The sequence below is a fragment of the Elephas maximus genome, chromosome 9 (genome assembly GCF_024166365.1).
Source record: "Elephas maximus indicus isolate mEleMax1 chromosome 9, mEleMax1 primary haplotype, whole genome shotgun sequence".
NCBI classification, from domain to species: Eukaryota; Metazoa; Chordata; class Mammalia; order Proboscidea; family Elephantidae; genus Elephas; species Elephas maximus.
The window spans coordinates 66,117,089-66,137,894 of NC_064827.1; the positions used below are offsets into that span (position 1 = coordinate 66,117,089).

At 40.6% G+C, this 20,806-nt stretch overlaps 1 protein-coding gene across 8 annotated transcripts in view; it reads right to left on the reverse strand.

Moving 5' to 3' along the window:
• The window catches only part of ASTN2 (astrotactin 2), a 1,062,617-nt gene that overhangs the window by 205,527 nt on the left and 836,284 nt on the right, over positions 1-20,806 (reverse strand). For all 8 annotated transcript variants that reach the window (XM_049897085.1, XM_049897083.1, XM_049897084.1 and 5 more), the window contains 2 exons: positions 8,800-8,933; positions 7,081-7,229 (listed from right to left, as the gene is read on the reverse strand). In XM_049897085.1, coding sequence (XP_049753042.1) covers positions 7,081-7,229; positions 8,800-8,933 — 283 coding nt within the window. The remainder of the gene's footprint in view (positions 1-7,080; positions 7,230-8,799; positions 8,934-20,806) is intronic.

Consider the following 20,806-nt stretch of genomic DNA (forward strand, 5'->3'; position numbering starts at 1 on the left):
AACTAATAGGAAGATTCGGCAGAGTAGCACGATACAAGATAAACACACAAAAATCACTTGGAATCTTATATACCAATAAAGAGAATGATGAATAGGAAATAAGGAAAATCATACCATTTATAATAGCCCCTAAAAAAATAAAATACTTGGGAATAAATCTAACCAGGGATGTAAAAGACCTATACAAAGAAAATTACAAAACATTATTGCAAGAAACCCAAAGAACCCAACAACAAAAGAAACCAGTGCCGTCGAGTCGATTCCAACTCATAGCGACCCTATATGACAGAGTAGAACCCAAAGAGATCTACATAAATGGAAAAATATACCATGCTTATGGATAGGTAGACTCGACATTGTGAAAATGACAATTCTACCCAAAGCGATTTACAAACACAATGCAATAGCTATCCAAATGTCCACGACATTCTTTAAAGAGATGGAAAAACCTATCATTAACTTTATATGGAAAGGGAAGAGGCCCTGGATAATAAAGCACTATTGAAGAAAAAGAATTAATTAGGAGGACTCGCACTATCTGATCTCAGAACCTACTATACAGCTACAGTAGTCAAAACAGCCTGGTAGTGGTACAATGACAGCCACATTGACCAGTGGAACAGAATTGAGAGCCCAGATGTAAGTCCATCCACCTATGGTCACCTGATCTTCAACAGGGGCCCAAATTCCATCAAATGGGGAAAAGACAGTCTTTTTAACAAATGGTGCTGGCAAAACTAAATGTCCATCTGCAAAAAAAAGGAAACAGGGCCCATACCTCACACCATATACAAAAACTACCTCAAAATGGATCAAAGACCTAAATATAGAGCCCAAACCCATGAAGTTCATAAAAGAAAAAATAGGATCAATGCTAGAGGCCCTAATACATGGAATTAACAGGATTCAAACCAAACCAACAACACACAAGCTCCAGAGGATAAGCTAGATAACTGGGATCTTCTAAAAATTAAACTCTTACGCTCATCAAAAGACTTCACCAAAACAGTAAAAAGAGAACCTACAGACTGGGAAAAAATTTTTGGTTATTACAAATCAGACAAAAGTCTTATCTCCAAAATCTACAAGAAAATCCAACGCCTTTATAACAAAAAGACAAATAATCCAATTAAAAAATGGGCAAAGGAAATGAACAGACACTTCGCCAAAGAAGACATTCAAGCGGCCAACAGACACATGAGGAAATGCTCATGATCTCTAGCCATTAGAGAAATGCAAGTCAAAACCACAATGAGATACCATCTCACTCCTGGCATTACTGGCACAAATCAATAAAACAGGAAATAACAAATGTTGGAGAGGCTGCAGGGAGATTGGAACTCTTACGCACTGCTGGTGGGAATGCAAAATGATACAACCATTTTGGAAAATGATACGGTACTTCCTTAGAAAGCTAAAAATAGAAATACCATATGATCCAGCAATCCCACTTCTAGGAATATATCCTAGAGACATAAGAGCTGTCACACGAATAGACATATGCACACCCGTGTTCATTGCAGCATTGTTCACACTAGCAAAAAAGATAGAAACAACCTAGATGCCCATCAACAGATGAATGGATAAACAAACTGTGGCACATACACACAATGGAGTATTATGAAATGATAAAGAACAACGATGAATCTGTGAAGCATCTCCTAACATGGATGAATCTGGAGGGCATTATGCTGAGTGAAATATGTCAATCACAAAAGGACAAATATTGTATGAGACCACTACTGTAAAAACTCATGAAAAGGTTTACATACAAAAAGAAACAATCTTTGATGATTACGGTTATGAGGTAGGGGAGGGGTGGGGATGGAAAAACACTTAACAGAAAACAGCTCAGTGGAAACTTTGGTTATGGGTAAGACAGTACACAATACTGGGAAAGCCAGGACAATTTGTACAAGGCAAGGTCACGGTAGCTCCATATACACATCCAAACTCCCTGAAGGACCGAATTGCAGGGCTGAGGGCTATGGGGACCATGATCTGAGGGAACATCTAGCTCAACTGGCGTGACATAGTGTATAAAGAATATGTTCTACATTCTACTTTGGCGAGTAGCATCTCTGGTCTTAAAAGCCTGTGAGTGGCCACCTAGGATACTCCACTGGTCTCACCCGTTCAGGAGCAAAGAAGGATGAAGAAAACTAAAGATACAAGGAAAGATTAGTCCAAAGCACTATTGGGCCACATCTACCACAGCCTTCACCAGACTGAGTTCAGTACAACTAGATGGTGCCCAGCTACCACCACTGACTGCTCTGACAGGGATCACAAGAGAGGGTCCCTGACAGAGATGGAGAAAAATACAGAACAAAATTCGAACTCAAAAAGAAAGACCAGACTTGCTGGCCTGACGGAGACTGGAGAAACCCTGAGAATATGGCCCTGGATATCCTTTCAGCTCAGTAATGAGGTCACTCCTGAGGTTCACCCTTCAGCCGAAAATTGAACAGGCCCATGGAACAAAATAAGACTAAAGGGGTGCATCAGCCCTGGGGCAGGGACTGAAAGGCAGGAGGGAACAGGAAAGCTGGTAATAGGGAACCCAGGGTTGAGAAGGGAGAGTGTTGACATGTCATAGAGTTGTTAACCAATGTCATGGAACAATGCATGTACTAATCGTTTGATAAGAAACTAGTTTGTTCTGTAAACCTTCATCTAAAGTACAATAAAAAAAAAAAAATCATGATTTACTTTAAAATATAAATAAATAAATAAATGGCTGTAGAAAGAAGAGGGGGTCATATCTGTGTTGTGTAACTTCAGACCTGGAAACTGAGAAGAAGTAAGTTTTATCTCAATCAAAAAAGGGAATTGTAGGACCAAAACACTGGATACTAGAGAATCAAAAGGAAGAATCTTGGATTTCTACTTCTGGACAAAATGTAGTAACAGGGACTGAATTTATGTACCCTCCCATCTGAAACAGAAAAAAAAAGAAAAAAGAAAACCAGATAAAATATATAAAGCAAGTTTTCAAGGCACTGGAAATAAGACAACAAAAAACAGAAGTCCTGAGAAACTAAAAAACAGATACGGAGAGATGGGGAAGAAATTAGGTAAACCCTACAATTGCTCCAACTTATTGCCTTTACAGAGTTTCCAGGGCACAGTGCAGTGAAAGGGAACTCAAGTTGAGCCTGGCAAATTGCCTATGTTGAGAAGACAGAGCTCTGATTCTGGGGAGGCCAAAATGGCTAGAGTTAGCAGGACAGAGTAATGGAGAGGAGAGAAGTTCACAGAGAGAAAATTCAGGAGATCTGCGGAGGGTCCCCTTTGATACATTCAGGTGAGGAAACTACCTGATGCTGAGAGGATTAAAGGTAACAGTGTCTGGTGCTCATTCAGTAGCCAGAAATGGTGCCTGTTCCTACTAGGCACATTAGGAAACCTCATAATTCAAGGGTCATTGTACAGAACACACAGAAGGGTCTTTCTCAGTAGTGAGAAATAATTAGCCCTAGACTAAATACTGCCGTGGCTCTACCTAACAAATCTTGAAAGCAAGAACCAAAAGAATCAAACCTTTTCCAAGTAATTTAAGTATGTCCCAGAGTTAAAAAATATTTATTGAAATATAAAAATACCAAGCATGCAACAAGACAAAAATCACAATGTCTGGCATCCAATCAAAAATTATCTAGTGTGCAAAGAAGCAGGAAAATGTGACCTATAATGAGGAGAAAAATCAATCAATCGGAACCAACCTGGAGCTGACACAGATGTTAGAATTTGCACACAAGGATATTCAAACAGTTATTATAACTGTTTTCCATGTGCTGAAAAAGTTAAGTAGAGACATGGAATATATTAACAACACCCAAACTGAACAAAAAAGTAGAATATACTCTATGGCTCTGTTTTTATAAAACTGCAGAAAATATCCATATCCATTAATCCATCGGGACAAAATCCAGACCAGTGGTTATAGGCAGAATCTGCAAGAGAGGGATTACAAAGGGGCACGAGGCAACTTTTGATGGTGATGGATATGCTTCCTATTTTGATGGTTTCATGGGTATATACATACGTCAAAACTCATCAAATTGTACCTTATAAATATGTACAGTTTATATCTCCATGTGGCTTTAAAAAAGAAAGAATCACCTAACACAGAGCTAAGCAAAAAATAAAAAATAGCTGCTATTAATTACCTATTCACCTAACACAGAAAAAAAAAAAAAAAAAAAAAACAGAGCTAGGCAAAAAATACCTGTTATTAACTGATTACCTATAATATATCCCAGGCCCTGGTGATGGAAACAGTTAAGCACTTGGCTGCTCAACAGAAGGTCAGTCATTCAAACTCCCCAGTGGCTCTGCGGGAGAAAGGCCTGGTTATCTGCTTCCATCAAAGTTTCAGTCTAGGAAACCCTAAGGGGTAGTTCTACTCTGTCCTGTAGGGTCACTATAGGTCAGAACAGACTTGACGGCACACAACAACATGCTAGGTGTTTCCATGTATCATGTGATTTAATCTTCACAGTGATCCTGAGTTCATGATTTTCCCTGTCTTCCCTTCACCTCCAAAAAGAGTCAAATGAGGCTCAGAGTAAAGGTTACTTCCCCAGGTTCACAGAAGCAGTATGTAATGGAATGATGTCAAGGAATTCAGGTGTGTCTGACTTCAAAGCCCTACACTTTCCACTGCACTATGCTGTCTCAAAAAACACCACCCACCTCTACCAAAGGAACGGCCAAGTTTAGAAAGATGAGACTTTTCCATCACTGGAGGCATGTAAGCAAAATGGCTTTTGAAGGGTGTACTGAAATGTCACAGGGGAAGCAGGACTAGGTGATCTCTAAGACGCTTCCAACCCTGAAATTTTCTCCTGATATTTGAAGAGGTACTTTCAATGCATTGAATGGAATATGCCAAAGAAATGGTAGAAACAATGAGTGGCCTAAGTGGAGAGGACAGAGTGAAGATTTTGTGCTGAAATGGTCAAGAAGCCTTCAAGAAAGAAGCAGCACTTGAGTTTTGACTTAGAAGCTACACGGTATGTAGGAGTGAGCACTGTGTTGAGAGTAAGACAGACCTGGTCATAAAGCCTGTCTCTACCATGTACGGGTTGTGGGATTATGGGGAAGTCACATACCTCTCTGGTCTTTACTTTCTTTATCTGTAAAACCGGGCTGGTAATCATTCTTACCTTATGCAGCTTTTCAATTCTGAAAAGAATGGCATACTATAGAGATACGAAGCATATTGTTAGTGTAACTAATGGCCGTCAAGTCAATTCTCACTCATGGCGAGTCCATGTGTATCAGAGTAGAACTGTGCTCCATAGGGTTTTCAATGGCTGATTTTTTTGGAAGTAGTTCACCAGGGCTTTCTTCCAAGGAGCATCTGGGTGGACTCGAACTTTAAGTCTTTTGGTTAGCAGTCTAGTGCACTAAATGTTTGCAGCATCCAGGAACTTATTAGTGATCTGTGATCTAAAAAGCCCTGCCATTAAACAGCACTCTACAAAGACAAAGGCACATGCGCACACACACACTACACATTCATTCATTCACATATACCAACAAGTCTCAACCACATAGAAATAAAAGTTCACACAAATGAACACAAACATACATACGCTTATACACAGATGCACATACTCAGACATACAGTCATGCATAAGTGTACATTCACACAAACACACAGAGTCAAAAGATGGAAAGAATTAACAAAGTTCTAAAGGATGAGGCAAAGCCAGCTGCCCAATTACTTTTCCGTGACTAGACCCTCATTGAAAGTGATTCCTACTCCAGCTTCTCCAGTCTTTTTCAGCCAATTCCAGTCAATGAGCCACATAAATTCCAGTGCACCAAGCAGCAACTGACTTGACTTCTCCTGCTGTCCATCATCTTGGCCCTTCTCTCTGTGGTCTATTTCACATTCACAGCTTCACTGGCCACTTTCTTCCCAGTTTCAGAGGAAGCAAAGCAAAATTAGCCCAGAGAGGAAAGAAGGAAAGGGAGGAGAAGACACGGTGAAGAGAAGGAGAAAGAAAAAGACAAGGAAGCAATAAAGGTCACTTCATTCATTCGTTATTCATTCATTCAACAAACATTTGAATGCCAGGCCTTATGGCAGACATTGGAAATTTAACCATGATCAAGACAGACAGTCATCTTTGCTTCCTGAGTATATAGTCTAATGACAGATACATACCAATTAGTAACCAAGTAATCCTACTGTTTGAATTCTTTCGATAATCCAGTCTTGGTTAATTTATTTCTAAAAATAAGATAAAGTTGGGAACTTGAGGAGATATCCTCAGCTAGATAACCTTGAGTTAGTCTCCATTCCTGAAACTGTGGAATGAGCACAGTTTAGGTTTTTGAGACAATTCAGTGAGATGCTGAACAAAGCACTTAGCTCAGTGCCTGGCACAGCGAGTAGATGCCCAGTTGATGGTTTCTGGTTGGAAAAATACAATGAGTGAAGGGAGGTCTAACAGAGAGCAGATAATGTTAGCCTCCACTGCTGATCCTGGTGAATACTCAGCTTCTTGGCAAAGTCAGGGATTTAGAAGATTTCAGAGATAGAACTCTGAGTCTCAATAAAATTAGACCTCTTAAGAGCCACCTTTCTCATCTTCTCCTGCATTCCTGAATCATTTCTAATTCCCCCTAGCACCAGTTAATGAAGATATCACAGTACATCTCACTGGAAAAAGCAATTGCTTTAAGTCCCTCACCTCAGTCCCAGAGACAATATTTTTATACACCAAGGTCTCCAAACATGTGACCTGTGGACGTCCCAAGTGCAGAAAAATCAAATCCTCTTCAGAATAAATTAATCCTTTGGTATATCTTTGGAGGTCCAACTCAGAGTATCAGAAATTCTCTTCAACAACAACATACTACCTTTCTTGCTCAAAATCTTTAAAAAAAAAAAAAAAAAAAGCACACAGGAATGGGCATCAGGTAACAATCGCTAAATAATGGAAACTTGTGATACCTTCCCAAGCCAGATGACAAGAAGTCTCCAAAGGCATGGAAAAATCCCAGTTTCCCTCCTCTGTCACACTTTTTGACAAAATGGGAAGTCATGAGCTTTCAACCTACCCGTGTAGAGGTCGGTGTCTGTGTATTCATCCACTTTCTTGTGCTGCAGAATATAGTCGGAGACCTTAGTCCCAATAGCTGGCTGAACATCCACCCACTCCAAGGAGACCACGGTGCTGGAGGGCTCCACTGTTGGGGATAGCCGCAGCCTACAGGGGTGACAGGGAAGGTTGCTGGTTTGCCAGGAAGCACCACCTGGGCCCTGAAAGGGTCTGCATGTTTGAAGATTAAATCACAGGCTTCAGACTGGGTTCAAATCCTGATTCCATCTACCACCAACCCTTTGTATGGCCTTAGGCAAGTACTTTTACCTTTTAGCATCTCCATTTCCTCATCCATAAAATGGGGATAAGAAGTACTACCTTTCAGAATTCAGTGAGTTAACCCAACCACTCCATACGTGCTCACTGAAAGTTGGTTGTCTACTTATTTAAAGGGTATTCTCAGTGATGCTTCATTTTCAAATAAACTGACAGTGCCTTCAAACACAGTAGCTTTCAGTCTTTCTGCCATTCTCTTCAGTCCCTCAATGTATTAGCCAATTGTTTAATACTCTCAGTTCAACACTCTCTCAAAGAGGGCAGAAATCCTGGGATGAATCTTTTTACAAAGCAAGGAATAACAGGATGATTGTAGGTTAGAAATGGCATGTTCTTTAGGGATAATGAAGTAGAATCCCCTCATTTCACAGAGGGGAACAGTAAGGCCCAGCAAAGGGAAATGATTTGTACAAGGTCACACAGCAACTTGGGGACAGGCCATATGGTAACTTTGCTTATTCCCAGCCCAGATCTCTTTCCTCTATATTGTATTATCTCTTCAAGGACTATCTTATAATTCTTCTCACCCCAGAGGTGTATTACATGACTCTGATTTTCCTGACGTTGCCTCCTGCCCCCCTCTCTGATATTCTTCACACCACTCTCCCTCTTAATCACATTCCTCCAAACAAGATGGCTTTCCTCTGTTTTCTCAAATGGTCAGTTTCCTGTGTTAGGGCCTCTACGTGTACTTTCTTTCTGTGTGGAACCTGATTTTCTCGCCACTCTTTGCTTGGCTAACTCCTACAGTACTTCAAGTTTCATCAGAGAGGCTTCCCTGACAATTCTTCCTCCCCTCCAGCCAAAGCATCCCCCATTATTCTCTCCATTAGCACTCTTTTGTCTTCTTTCATGTTTTTCTTATTTAACTTTTTAAGCTGTATCTATTTTCCTCTTTTGCCTTTGCTGTCAGTCTCCCCCAGTATACTGTCAGCTTCCTAAGTACCTGGACTACACTGTCTTGTTCACTGATGAATCCCCACTATCTGACACATCGAAGGTGTTCACAATTATTTGCTGAATGAATGAATAAAATGAAGTTGCTTCAGAGGGGTTCTACACTTTCTTTCTCTCTGCAGCCCCAGTGCCTAGCACGAGAATTGACAAAGCTGCAATCATCACTCAGAAAATCTTTGTTAAATGGGTGAGGGAAGAAAATGATGATGGAATAAGTGGAATGACTCAAAACAGCACATTGCAGTATCAGTGTCTACCCCTGAGCCACATTTCTTTTCTGCCATGGCTCCTTTCTTTCCCCAAGAAAAAGGTAGCCCCAGGAGCTTCAGGGATCTGGTTAGGCCCCCTGGGAACAGATGCAAGTCATGGCCTCGGGTGGTAGGACAAGAGTAGGAATCCATGCAAAGAGGAGGCCAAAGGAAGAGGGGCCATACATACGTACACCGGCTGTGGGAGCGGGCTGCAGTTGGGGAGCCCGTTGGCATCAAAGGCGCTAAGGTCACATCTGCACCAGTCATCGATCACGTCCCCTTTCCCTGAGCACCAATAGGAGCTCATCAGTGCACTCTTGAAGGCCTGAAATAAAGGAGGACAGAAGAGACAATGACGACAGTGGTGGAGAGACTGAGAGTGAACGTGCTGATGGCCATGCTGGTAGTCGACCAAGGCTTCAAAGCAATCTTCTAAGCATGGGATGCCTCTGGTACCCTACAACCAGACTCTCCTGTCCTGAGCCATTCTCTACCCAACAGCCAGAATGATCATTGTGATACAATAATATCAACATCCACTGGGAGCCTCCACTGGGCAGGGCACTCTATGTTCATTGACTTGTTTTATCTTCACAATAATCTGAAGGGTCAGATGGTAAAAATTTTTGGCTTTGCCGCTGGGCAGCCTCTGCCACTGGGCGTTGGTGGTTCAGTGGTAGAGTTCTTGCCTTCCATGTGGTAGACCCAGGTTTGACTCTAGGCCAAAGAGGCTTAGGTATTGCTATGATGCTGAACAGGTTTCAGCCATTTCCAGACTAGGACTGACAAGGAAGAAAAGCCTGGTGATATACTTCCAAAAATCAGCCACTGAAAACCCTATGGATTACAAACAGACTGATCTGCAGCTGATCAGGGGTACAGCACGGGACCGGGCAGCATTTCATTCTGTTGTGCATGGGGTGACTCCACAGCAGCTAACAACAACCTTTGTGGCATGAAAATAGCACAGACAACACTTAAATGAATGGGTGTGGTTGTATTTTATATATACGTGTATATATATACATACATATTTACAATAACAAGCAGCTGGCTAGATTTGGCCTGAGGGCATAGCTTGCTGACCTCCTGCTCTAAATAATGGTCAGTTTTCTGTTTAATTGCAAGGCACTTCATTGTCCTCTCCATCTGAAGTATTTTGTTCCCTCTGTTGGAATCGACTCGACGGCACTGGGTCTGTCTGAAATATTCCCCCTTTGCACTTCAATTCATGTTTTTGGTTTCAACTGCAACTTCCTTTTCTCTGAGGAGCCTCCTCTGGCTTTCCCACGCCCGGGATCACACTCCTCAGTTGACAACATGAAACTAGAACACCCACACCATCACATTTACTTGTCTGTCTCATCCAGCAGACTATGATCCCAACAAGGCCAGGGACCACCATGACTTAGTCACGGGAAAATTCTCAGGGGACCTAGCATTGGCTTTCAATTGATATTTCACAAATAGATGAATGGATGCTAAAAAAAACTGATCACTGATGTCCAGCAGTTAAGAGAAAATGGAAGTTATTTCTTCAGTTCCCCTTAGGACAGTATAAGGTGCTTTAAGTTCACCAAAAAAAAAAAAAAAAAAAACCCTCAAAACAGCCCTGAGATACAGACATTATGATCCTCATTTACAGGTGAGAAAACCAGGAATCAGGGCAGCGAAGCAATTCCCCAAGTTCTCGCAGCAGGTAAATCGTAAAGCAGAATTCAAAACCAGATCTGCGTAACTCCCAAGTGCAGGGCTTTTCTGTTCAACCATGCAGGACAGTGGGATTAGCCCCAAGTAGAGTTGTCATATTTAGTAAAAAAAATAAAATGAAATACAAGATACCTGGTTAAATTTGAATTTGAGATAAATATTTTTGAGTATAAATAGGCCCCACGCAATATTTGCATGTAAAGCGTCTGCCCCAGGGTCTGGTACATGGTAAAAGCACTGTTCCTATTATGTGCTACAGCCTATGCTGGGAACAAATGTCCATTCCCCTACCAGCACCAGAAGAGGCACTCTCATGAGGACAGAAGACAGATGACAGAGCATGAGGTCTTGCTGACTCTCAGACCTTTTCTCCCTGTGCAATATTTGGGACATACTTATACTAAAAACTTTGTCTTATCTCAAATTCAGATTCAACGGGGTATCTTGTATTTTATCTGGCAACTCTGATACCAAGGGGCTACACAGCATCCCATGACCTGGCTTCTACCTCTCAGAATTCTGTTCTGATGAACAGATAAACAGCAAGACTCTTCCTTGTTCCCCACTGGGTATTTAGGAATAAAGGCTCTGTGGTAGGCTGAATAATGGCCTCCCAAGATTTCAGGTTCTAATCCCTGAAACCTGTAATTGTTACCTTAGATAGAAAAAGGATATTTGAAGATGTGATTAAGGATCTTGAGATGGGGAGGTTATCCTGGTGGTCCCTTAACGTATCACAAGTGCCCATAGGCAGAGGGAGATCTGACACAGAAGAGGAAAAAGCAACGTGACCACAGAGGCCGAGATTTGAACAATATGACCACAAAGAAATACCGGAAGCCACCAAAAGCTGAAAAAGAGGCTCTTTCAGAGCCTCTAAGACAGCACGACAGCACAGTCCTGCTGCCCCCATGACCTTGACCCAGTGAAACTACCATGAGAGAATAAGTTTCTGTTGTTTTAACCCACCAAGTTTGTGATGATTTGTTGTAACAGCCACAGGAAGCTAATACAGGGGACAGTCATTAACTCAGAGTCCTAGAAGGTACTTCAGAAATCCTTAAATCCATCTCCCATCACTTCATGGAAATAAGAAGGTGAAGGGAGGACTTGCCCAAGGAACAGTGAGGTAAAGGCAATCCTCAAGTTGGAAAAACTCAAAACCAAACCCAAACCCGTTGCCATCAAATCAATTTCGACTCATGGAAAACATCTGACATGTTATCTAATCCTATTCCTTGGTTTTATCTATGGATAAGTTGAGAACAACAGTGGAGACGAAACTTGTCTGAAGAAGAGTATGGATCAAGAATAGCTTGACCTTGCGATCAGAAGAAATGGATGGTGCCCAGCTGCCATTACTTAACATTTTGATTGAAGATTCTATAAAAGAATCCTGATCAAAAAAAGGAAAAATGTAGAAAAGAATTTCAAATTCTCATGGAATCCAAACTTACTGGAGTTATTTAAACTGATGAACCTCTAAAACTATAAACCTGATATAAGATTTAAACCCTAGACCTTAAACCAAAAAATACCACCTGAAGTCTTCTTTAAACCAAACAACAGCAGGCTTAATTAGTAAAGAATGTCTGCTTTGAGCATTGGGTTATTTTAAAGAACTATTTATGTGGGATCAAACTGACAACAGGAACTTGAGAGGTTAGATAGTAAACTTATCAGGCACTGAGTTTATTTTATTGGGGGAGAAACAATTCGGAAAAGGAGGGTGAGAACAGTTGTACAACTTGAAGAATGTAATCAATGTCATTGAATTGTGTACATAGAAATTAATGAATTGGTGTACGTTTTACTGTGTATATTTCCAATAGCAACAAAAAATAATAAATACATTATTAAATATATATATATATAGTTGGCATGACTACAAAGAACTGGCCTTGAGGAACTAGAATTGTGTATTCTCCACAATCCAATCATATTGGTTTAGTGTTCTTCTAAGTGTAAAACATAATTAGAAAAAAAAAAAAAAAGAATATAAAACAGTAATAATGAAGACAGTGTGTTCTAGTTGTTAGGTGCCGTCTAGTCCATTCCGACTCATAGCAACCCTACGTACAACAGAAAACACTACTCAGTACTGCGTCATCCTCACAATCACTGCTATGTTTGAGCCTATTGTTGCAGCCACTGTGTCTATCCATCTCATTGAGGATCTTCTTCTTTCTCCCTGACCCTCTACCTTACCAAGCATGATGTCCTTCTCCACGGACTGGTTCCTCCTCTTAACGTGGCCAAAGTACATGAGACAAAGTCTCATTGCTCTCACTTCCAAGGAGCACTCTGGCTGTACTTCTTCCGAGACAGACTTGTTCATTCTTCTGGCAGTCCATGGTATAATCAGTACTCTTCCCCAACACCATAATTCAGAGGCATTCTTTTTTCTTTGGTCTTCCTTATTCATTGCTCAGCTTCCGCGTGCATATGAGGAAATTGAAAATACCATGGCTTGGGTCAGGCGCACTTTCGTCCTTAAAGTGACATCTCTGTTTTGCAACACTTGAAAGAAGTCTTTTACAACAGATTTTCCCAATACAAATCTGATTTTCTGACCACTGCTTCCATAGATGTTGTTCTGGATCCAAGTAAAACAAAATCCTTAACAACTTCAGTCTTTTCTCCATTTATCATGATGTGGCTTATTGGTCTGGTTGCAAGGATTATTGTTTTATTTTTGTTGAGGTGTAATCCATGCTGACTCAATACATTTGTCAGTTTGTTTTACTGTGGTGGCTTGCCTGTTACTGTGATGCTGGAAGTTATGCCACTGCTATTTTAAATACCAGTAGGGTCACCAGTGGTAGACAGGTTTCAACAGAGCTTCCAGACTAAGACAGACTAGGAAGAAGGACCTGGCAGTCTACTTCTGAAAAAATTGGCCAGAGAAAACCATATGAATAGCAATGGAACATTTTCTGGTATAGTGCCAGAACATAAACCCCTCAGGTGGAAATGCATTCAAAATTCAACTGGGGAAGAGCTGCCTCCTCAAAGCAGAGTCAACTTTAACAACATGGATGTAGTCAAGCTTTGAGGGTCTTCATTTGTTGATGTGCCATGACTCAAAACGAGAAGAAATAGCTGCAAACATTCATTAGCTCTTAGAACATGGAATATATGAAATGTGAATCTAGGAAAATTGCAAGCCCTCAAAAATGAAATGGAACACATAAATGTCAATATCTTAGGCATCAGTGAGCTGAAATGGACTGGTATTAGCCATTTTGAATCAGACAATCATATGGTCTACTATGCCAGGAATGACAAATTGCAGAGGAATGGTGTCACATTCATTGTCAAAAGAACATTTCAAGATCTAGCCGAAGGTACAATGCTATCAGTGATAGGATAATATCCATACATATACAAGGAAGACCAGTTAAGCCGACCATTATTCAAATTTATGCACCAACCACTAATGCCAAAGATGAAGAAATTGAAGATTTTTACCAACTTCTGCAGTCTGAAATTGATCAAACATGCAACCAAGATGCACTGATGATTACTGATGATTGGAATGTGAAAGTTGGAAACAATAAAAAAGGATCTGTAGTTGGAAAATATGGCCTTGATGATAGAAATGACACTGGAGATTGCATGATAGAATTTTGCAAGACGAACGACTTCTTCACGGCAAGTACCTTTTTTCAACAACCAAATGGAATGCACAAGAATAAAATCGACTACATCTGTGGAAAGAGATGATGAAAAGGCTTACATATAAACACTGAGAGTTATGGCATAGCCAAGTTCACACACAATCTTAACCATCACAGTAGCATATGATCAAGAACCAACGGTACTGAAGGAAGAAGTGCAAGCTGCACTGAAAGAAATGGCAAAAAAAAAAAAAAAAGGCTCCAAGAATTGACGGAATACAATTGAGATGTTTCAACTAACGGATGCACATATTTGTGCCCATTCCAAAGAAAGGTAATCCAAAAGAATGGGGAAATTATCGAACAATATCATTAATAGCACGCATAACTAAAATTTTGCTGAAGATAATTCCAAAATGATTACCAAAGTACATCGACAGGGAACTGCCAGAAGTTCAAACCAGATTCTGAGGATGTGGAATAATGGATGTCATTGCTGATGTCAGATGGATCTTGACTGAAAGCAGAGAATACCAGAAAGATGTTTACCTGTGTTTCATTGATTATGCAAAGGGATTTGACTTTGTAGATCATAACAAATTATGGGTAACATTGGAAAGAATGGAAATTCCAGAACACTTAATTGTGCTCATGAGGAAGCTGTACATAGACTAAGAGACAGTTGTTCAGACAGAACAAGGGGATACTTCGTGGTTTAAAGCCAGGAAAGGTGTGTGTCAGGGTTGTATCCTTTCACTATACTTATTCAATCTGTATAATGAGTAAATAATACGAGAAGCTAGACTATATGAAAAATGTGGCATCAGGATTAGAGGAAGACTCATTAACAACCTGTGATATGTAGACTGACATAACCTTGCTTGCAGAAAGTGAAGAGGACTTGAAGCACTTACTGATGAAGCTCAAAGACTACGGCTTTCAGTATGGATTGGACCTCAACATAAAACAAAAATCCTTAAAACTGGACTAATAAGGAACATTATGATAAATAGAAAAAATATTGAAGTTGTCAAGGATTTCATTTTACTTGGATTCACATTCAACACCTGTCAGGGACTGAATTATGTCCCCCCAAAAATGTGTGTATCAATTGGGTTGGGCCATGATTCCCAGTATTATGTGATTTTCCTATGTATTGTAAATCCTGCCTCTATAATGTTAATGAGGAAGGATGGGCAGCAATTGTGTTAGTGAGACAGGACTCAACCTACAGGATTGGATATGTCTTGAGGAAATCTCTTGAGATACAAAAGACAGAAGCAAAGCAGAGAGACAGGGGGACCTCATACCACCAAGGAAGAAGCACCAGAAGCAGAGCACATCCTTAAGACCTGGGCTTCCTGGGCAGAGAATCTCTTAGTCCAGGGGAAGATTGATGAGAAAGACCTTCCTCCAGAGCCGACAGAGAGAGAAAGCCTTCCCTGGAACTGAAACCCTGAATTTGGACTTCTAGCCTACTTCACTGTGAGAACATAATTTCTCTTTGTTAAAGGCATCCACTTGTGGTATTTCTGTTATAGCAGCTCTAGATAACAAAGACAACGTCCGTGGAAGCAGCAGTCAAGAAATCAGATGATGTATTGTATTTGGAAAATCTGCTGCAAAAGACCTCTTGAAAGTGTTAAAAAGCAAAGATGTCACTGTGAGGGCTAAGGTGTGTCTGATCCAAGCCATGGTATTTTCAATTGCCTCATATGTATGGGAAAGTTGAACAACGAATAAGGAAGACCAAAGCGGAACTGATGCCTTTGAAATACGGTGTTGGTCAAGAGTATTGAATGTACCATGGAGTGTCAGAAGAACAAACAAATCTTTCTTGGAACAAGTACAGCCAGAATGCTCCTTAGAAGCAAGGATGGTGAGACTTGGTCTCACATACTTTGGACATGTTATCAGGAGGGACAAGTCCCTAGAGAAGGACATCATGCTTGGTAAGGTAGAGGGTCAGGGAAAAAGAGGAAGATCCTCAATAAGATGTTCTGACACAGTGGCTACAATAGGCTCAAACAAAGCAAAGACTGTGAGGATGGCACAGGTCCGGCACTGTTTCGTTCTGTTCTACATAGGGTCCCTGTGAGTGGGAACTGACTTGGCAGCTCCTAACAGTCCGTACTGAAAAAAAAAGCTGCAGTAATTTATCTTCATGGGTAAGTGCCTCAGGTCCTCTTTGCTTGAGCAAGCAAGGCTGTGTCATCTGCATATCAAAGGTTGTTAGTGAGTCTTCCTCCAATCCTGATGCCCTGTTCTTACAGCCCAGCTTCTCAGATTATTTGCTCAGCACAGACTGAATAAGTATGGTGAAAGGATACAATCCTGATGCACATCTTTCCTGATTTTAAACCACCCAGTATCCCCTTGTTCTGTTCAAACAACTGCCTCTTGGTCTTTGTACTGGTTTCGCATGAACACAATTAAGTGTTCCGGAATTCCCATTCTTCCCAATTTGATTCATAGTTTGTTATGATCTCCATGGTTGAATGCCTTTGCGTAGTCAATAAAACACAGGTAAACACCTTTCTGGTATTCTCTGCTTTCAGCCAAGATCCATCGGACATCAGCCATGATATCCCTCATTCCATGTCCTCTTCTGAATCTGGCTTGAGCTTCTGACAGTTCCCTGTAGATGTATTTCTGCAACACATTTGGAATTATCTTCAGCAAAATTTTATTTGTGTGTGATTATTAATGATATTGTTCAATACTTTCTTCATTCTGTTGGGTCATCTTTCTTTGAAGTGGTCACAAATATGGATCTCTTTCATTTTTCCAGGTAACTGTTCCAAATTTCTTGGCATAGGCGAGTAAGTACCTCCAATACTGCATCCATTAGTTGAAACATCTCAATTGGTATTCCGTCAATTCCTGGAGCCCTTTTTTTTTTTTTTTTTTTTTTCCTCCAATGCCTTAAGTGCAGCTTGGACTTCTTCCTTCAGTACCATCAGTTCTTGATCATGTGGTACCTCCTGAAATGGTTAATATGCTAACCAATTCTTTCTGGTACAGTAAATCTGTGTTTCCTTCCTTCTATCTTCTTTTAATGTTTCCTGCATCACTCAATATTTTCCTCATGGAATTCTTCAATACTGCAACTCAAGGCTTAAATTTTTTCTTCAGTTCTTTCAGCTTGAGAAATGCCGAGTGTGTTCTTCCCTTCTGATTTTCTAACTCCAGGTCATTATAATAGTTTACTTTCTCTTCTTGAGCCACCCTTCTAAATCTTCTCATCAGCATTTTTACTTCCGCATTTCGTCCATTAGCTTTAGCTACTCTATGTTCAAGAGCAAGTTTCAGAGTCTCTTCTGATGTCCATTTTGGTCTTTTCTTTCTTCCCTGTCTTCTTAATGACCTTTTGCTTTTTTCATGTATATGTCCTTGATGTTATCCCACAACTCATCTGGTCTTTGGCCATTAGTATTCACTGTGTCAAATCTATTTTTGGGAAGGTCTCCAAATTCAAGTGGGATATACCCAAGGTCATATTTTGCTTCTTATGCACTTGTTTTAATTTTATTCAGCTTCAAATTGAACTTGCATATGACCAAGTTTGTTGTACTGTGTCATACTATGGTGGCTTGCATGTTGCTGTGATGCTGAAAGCCATGACATCAGTATTTCAAACACAAGCAGGGTCACCCATGGTATACAGGTTTCAGTAGAGCTTCCAGACTAAGACATACTAGGAAGAAGGACCTGGCAACCTCCCTTTGAAAAAAAAAATGGCCAGTGAAAACCTTATGAATAACAGTGGAACATTGTCTGATATAGTGCCAGAAGATAGCCTCTCATGTTGGAAGGCATTCAAAATATGACTGTGGAAGAGCTGCCTCTTCAAAGTGGAGTTGACCTTAATGATGTGTATGAATTAAACCTTTCCGGACCTTTATTTGCTGATGTGGCTTGACCCAAAATGAGAAGAAATAGTTGCAAACATCTATTAATAATAGAAACTTGGGAGTGTACAAAGTATGAATCTTGGAAAATTGGAAGTCGTCAAAAATGAAATGGACCACATAAAGATTGATAACCTAGGCATTAGTGAGCTGAAATGGACTGGTATTGGCCATTTTGAATCAGACAATCATATGGTCTACTATGCCAGGAAAGACAAATTGAAGGGGAATGACGTAGCATTCATTGTCAAAAAGAACATTCCAAGATCTATCCTGAAGTACAAAATTGTCAGGGATAAGATAATATCCATAAGCCTACAAGGAAGACCAGTTAATACAACTATTATTCAAATTTATGTACCAACAACTAATGCCAATGATGAAGACATTGAAGATTTTTACCAACTTCTGCAGTCTGAAATTGATCAAACATGCAATCAAGATGCATTGATAATTTCCAGTGATCGGAATGCAAATGTGGGAAAAAAAAGAAGAAACATCTGTAGTTAGAAAATACGGCCTTGTTGATAGAAGTGACACTGGAGATCTCATGACAGAATTTTGCAAGACTAATGAGGTATTCATTGCAAACACCTTTTTTTAACAACATAATGATGACTATACATGTGGACCTCACCAGATGGAAGATACAGGGATCAAATCAACTACGTATGTGGAAAGAAACAACGGATGTTGCTAGCAGTAATAATAATAACAATGCAAACATCAAGTTGTGCAGTTGAGGACTGTTTCCTGCTGAACACTGAGGGGTCCTATAAAGCAGACAACGAAGAATAGGAAAGTGTTTAAGCACATGCACTTTGCCTCTTATTAGATGGTTGACCTGTGATACACTGGTTATTTAACTATGTCCACAACTCCAAAAATAGAGCCAACATTAACACTTTTATCATTGAGTTGATCAGGGAAGATTAAATGTGATCATGCACGTAAGTGATGTTGGCACAGGGTCTAGCACATAGTAAGTGCTCAATAAACGTTAGCAATTATTAACACATAGTATAAAGCATACAGGCTTCAGACTCAGACATGTTTAAGTTCCAGTCCCAGCTTTACCACATATTAGTCATGTCACCAAATAACTTTATCTTTTTAAGTCTCAGTTTCTTTATCTGTGAAATGGAAATCCAAGGTTACTGAGATCAAAAAAGTCAATAAAAGTCTGTCCCAGGGTCTGGCACATGGTAAGAGCACTGCTCCTACTACGTGCCAGAACCTATGCTGGGAAGAAATGTCCATTTGCCTACCAGCACCAGAAGGAGGCACTCTCATGAGGACATAAACCAGATGGCAGAGCATGAGGTCATCCTGACTCTTAGATCTTTTCTCCCTCTATTTGCAGGCTTCCCCCTTAGTGAAATTAATGTGCACAACTGTTCATGGCTTAAGCTTCTGTAACATCTCCAGCCAGCTCTAAGTGCTTAATTACCAGAATGGTGAAAATGCAGGGCCACTGGGTGAAAGTGATACAGATGATAGGAGATTGCACTGGACTCCAGCAAGGGGAGGAGAGAGAACATTCTGTTTTGTGTGTGCATGTGTATGTGTTTTTATTTTTGAATGCATGTGTGTGTGTGTGTGTGTGTGTGTGTGTGTGTGGTTTTTGATAATCAATAGGAGCTTGAAGTTGTGGAAAACAAAACAGGAAATCTCTCTGGACTTTGTGAGTTCTACCAGCCAGGCGGCTCTTGGGAAAAAATCCTGCCTCTGAGTCTCCCCATCCACTGGCTGTTTCCCAAACCATGAGGAACAGAATGGGGACTGGTGCAATGGCCAGACAAACCCTGGATAGAGCACAAACACACCCTGATAAAAGGCCGACATCAAACAGACAGCCCATGCGAGGCAGCAGAAGCCAGCATTGTGTCAGCACAGGATCGCGCTTCCTTTATATCTTCAGTCCTTGCAACACTCAGTCCAGAATCCAATTAGTTCCCAGGGGAGGAGAATCATAGAATGTTCCAGCTTGACAGAGATCTGTAAATCATATCTAATCCATTTTACAGATGCAGAGACAGTGGCCTAAAAAGGCTAACTGAAAGGCTAACTAGTGACCCAAGGTAATAGAGAGATCTCCTGATAAAACTACTCCATTTAACCCTCAAAATTACCCTTTCAAAGGAGGGCCCTATTCCCATTTACAGATAAGCATGGAAGAGTAGGAGCTTGAACCAAAGTCCATCTGAATTCTGGTACCCTTGACCTTTCTAGGTCACACAGGAACTGTAAATGCCAAGATTTCAATCCAAAACATCATTTTCAGCTGCTCTGCTTGGGTCACATGCTTGTGTTTGTATGTGTGTGTGCGCATGTGCGTGCGTGTGCTTCGTGCACACCCGTGTGTGTGTGTGTGTGTGTGTGTGTGTGTGTGTGTTTTCCTAGGAAAATGAGACCAGACCCTGAAGGCATTGTTGACTCCTGGCTTTTAAGTAAGTGGAGGGACCCGAGAAACAAATTCTGCACTGGTATAAGGGCTATATTTGCATGGTCATTGGTTTTCATAACAAAGAAGGTTTACATTTCCACAACTTGTAAATGGTTCCAACTTCTGGCTAATTAGCTAGCAAACCAAGCTGGGCAGGAGGAGGAAACAGCCACAAAAATGTTAAGCAATCAAAATAAACTACGATTTATTCCCGACTCTGTTACCTTCCTAAGTGAATTCACATAAGTGATTCTTCTCTCTAAGCCTCAGTTTCCCCATCCATAAAATGAAGGGGCAGAAGATATATTTTTTGAAGTTTTATTGCAGTTCAATAACCATCACTGAACTTCCTGCTTCATGCCATGTGCCGTCTAGATGCTAAGAAGGGAGATGAACAAGACCTAGTCTCTAACTTCAAAGGACTCATGGTTTAATGGTGAAGACACATACAAACAAACAATTAGAATTACTATGGTTCAGATGCTATGAAGTAATCCACACAGGAGGCTGT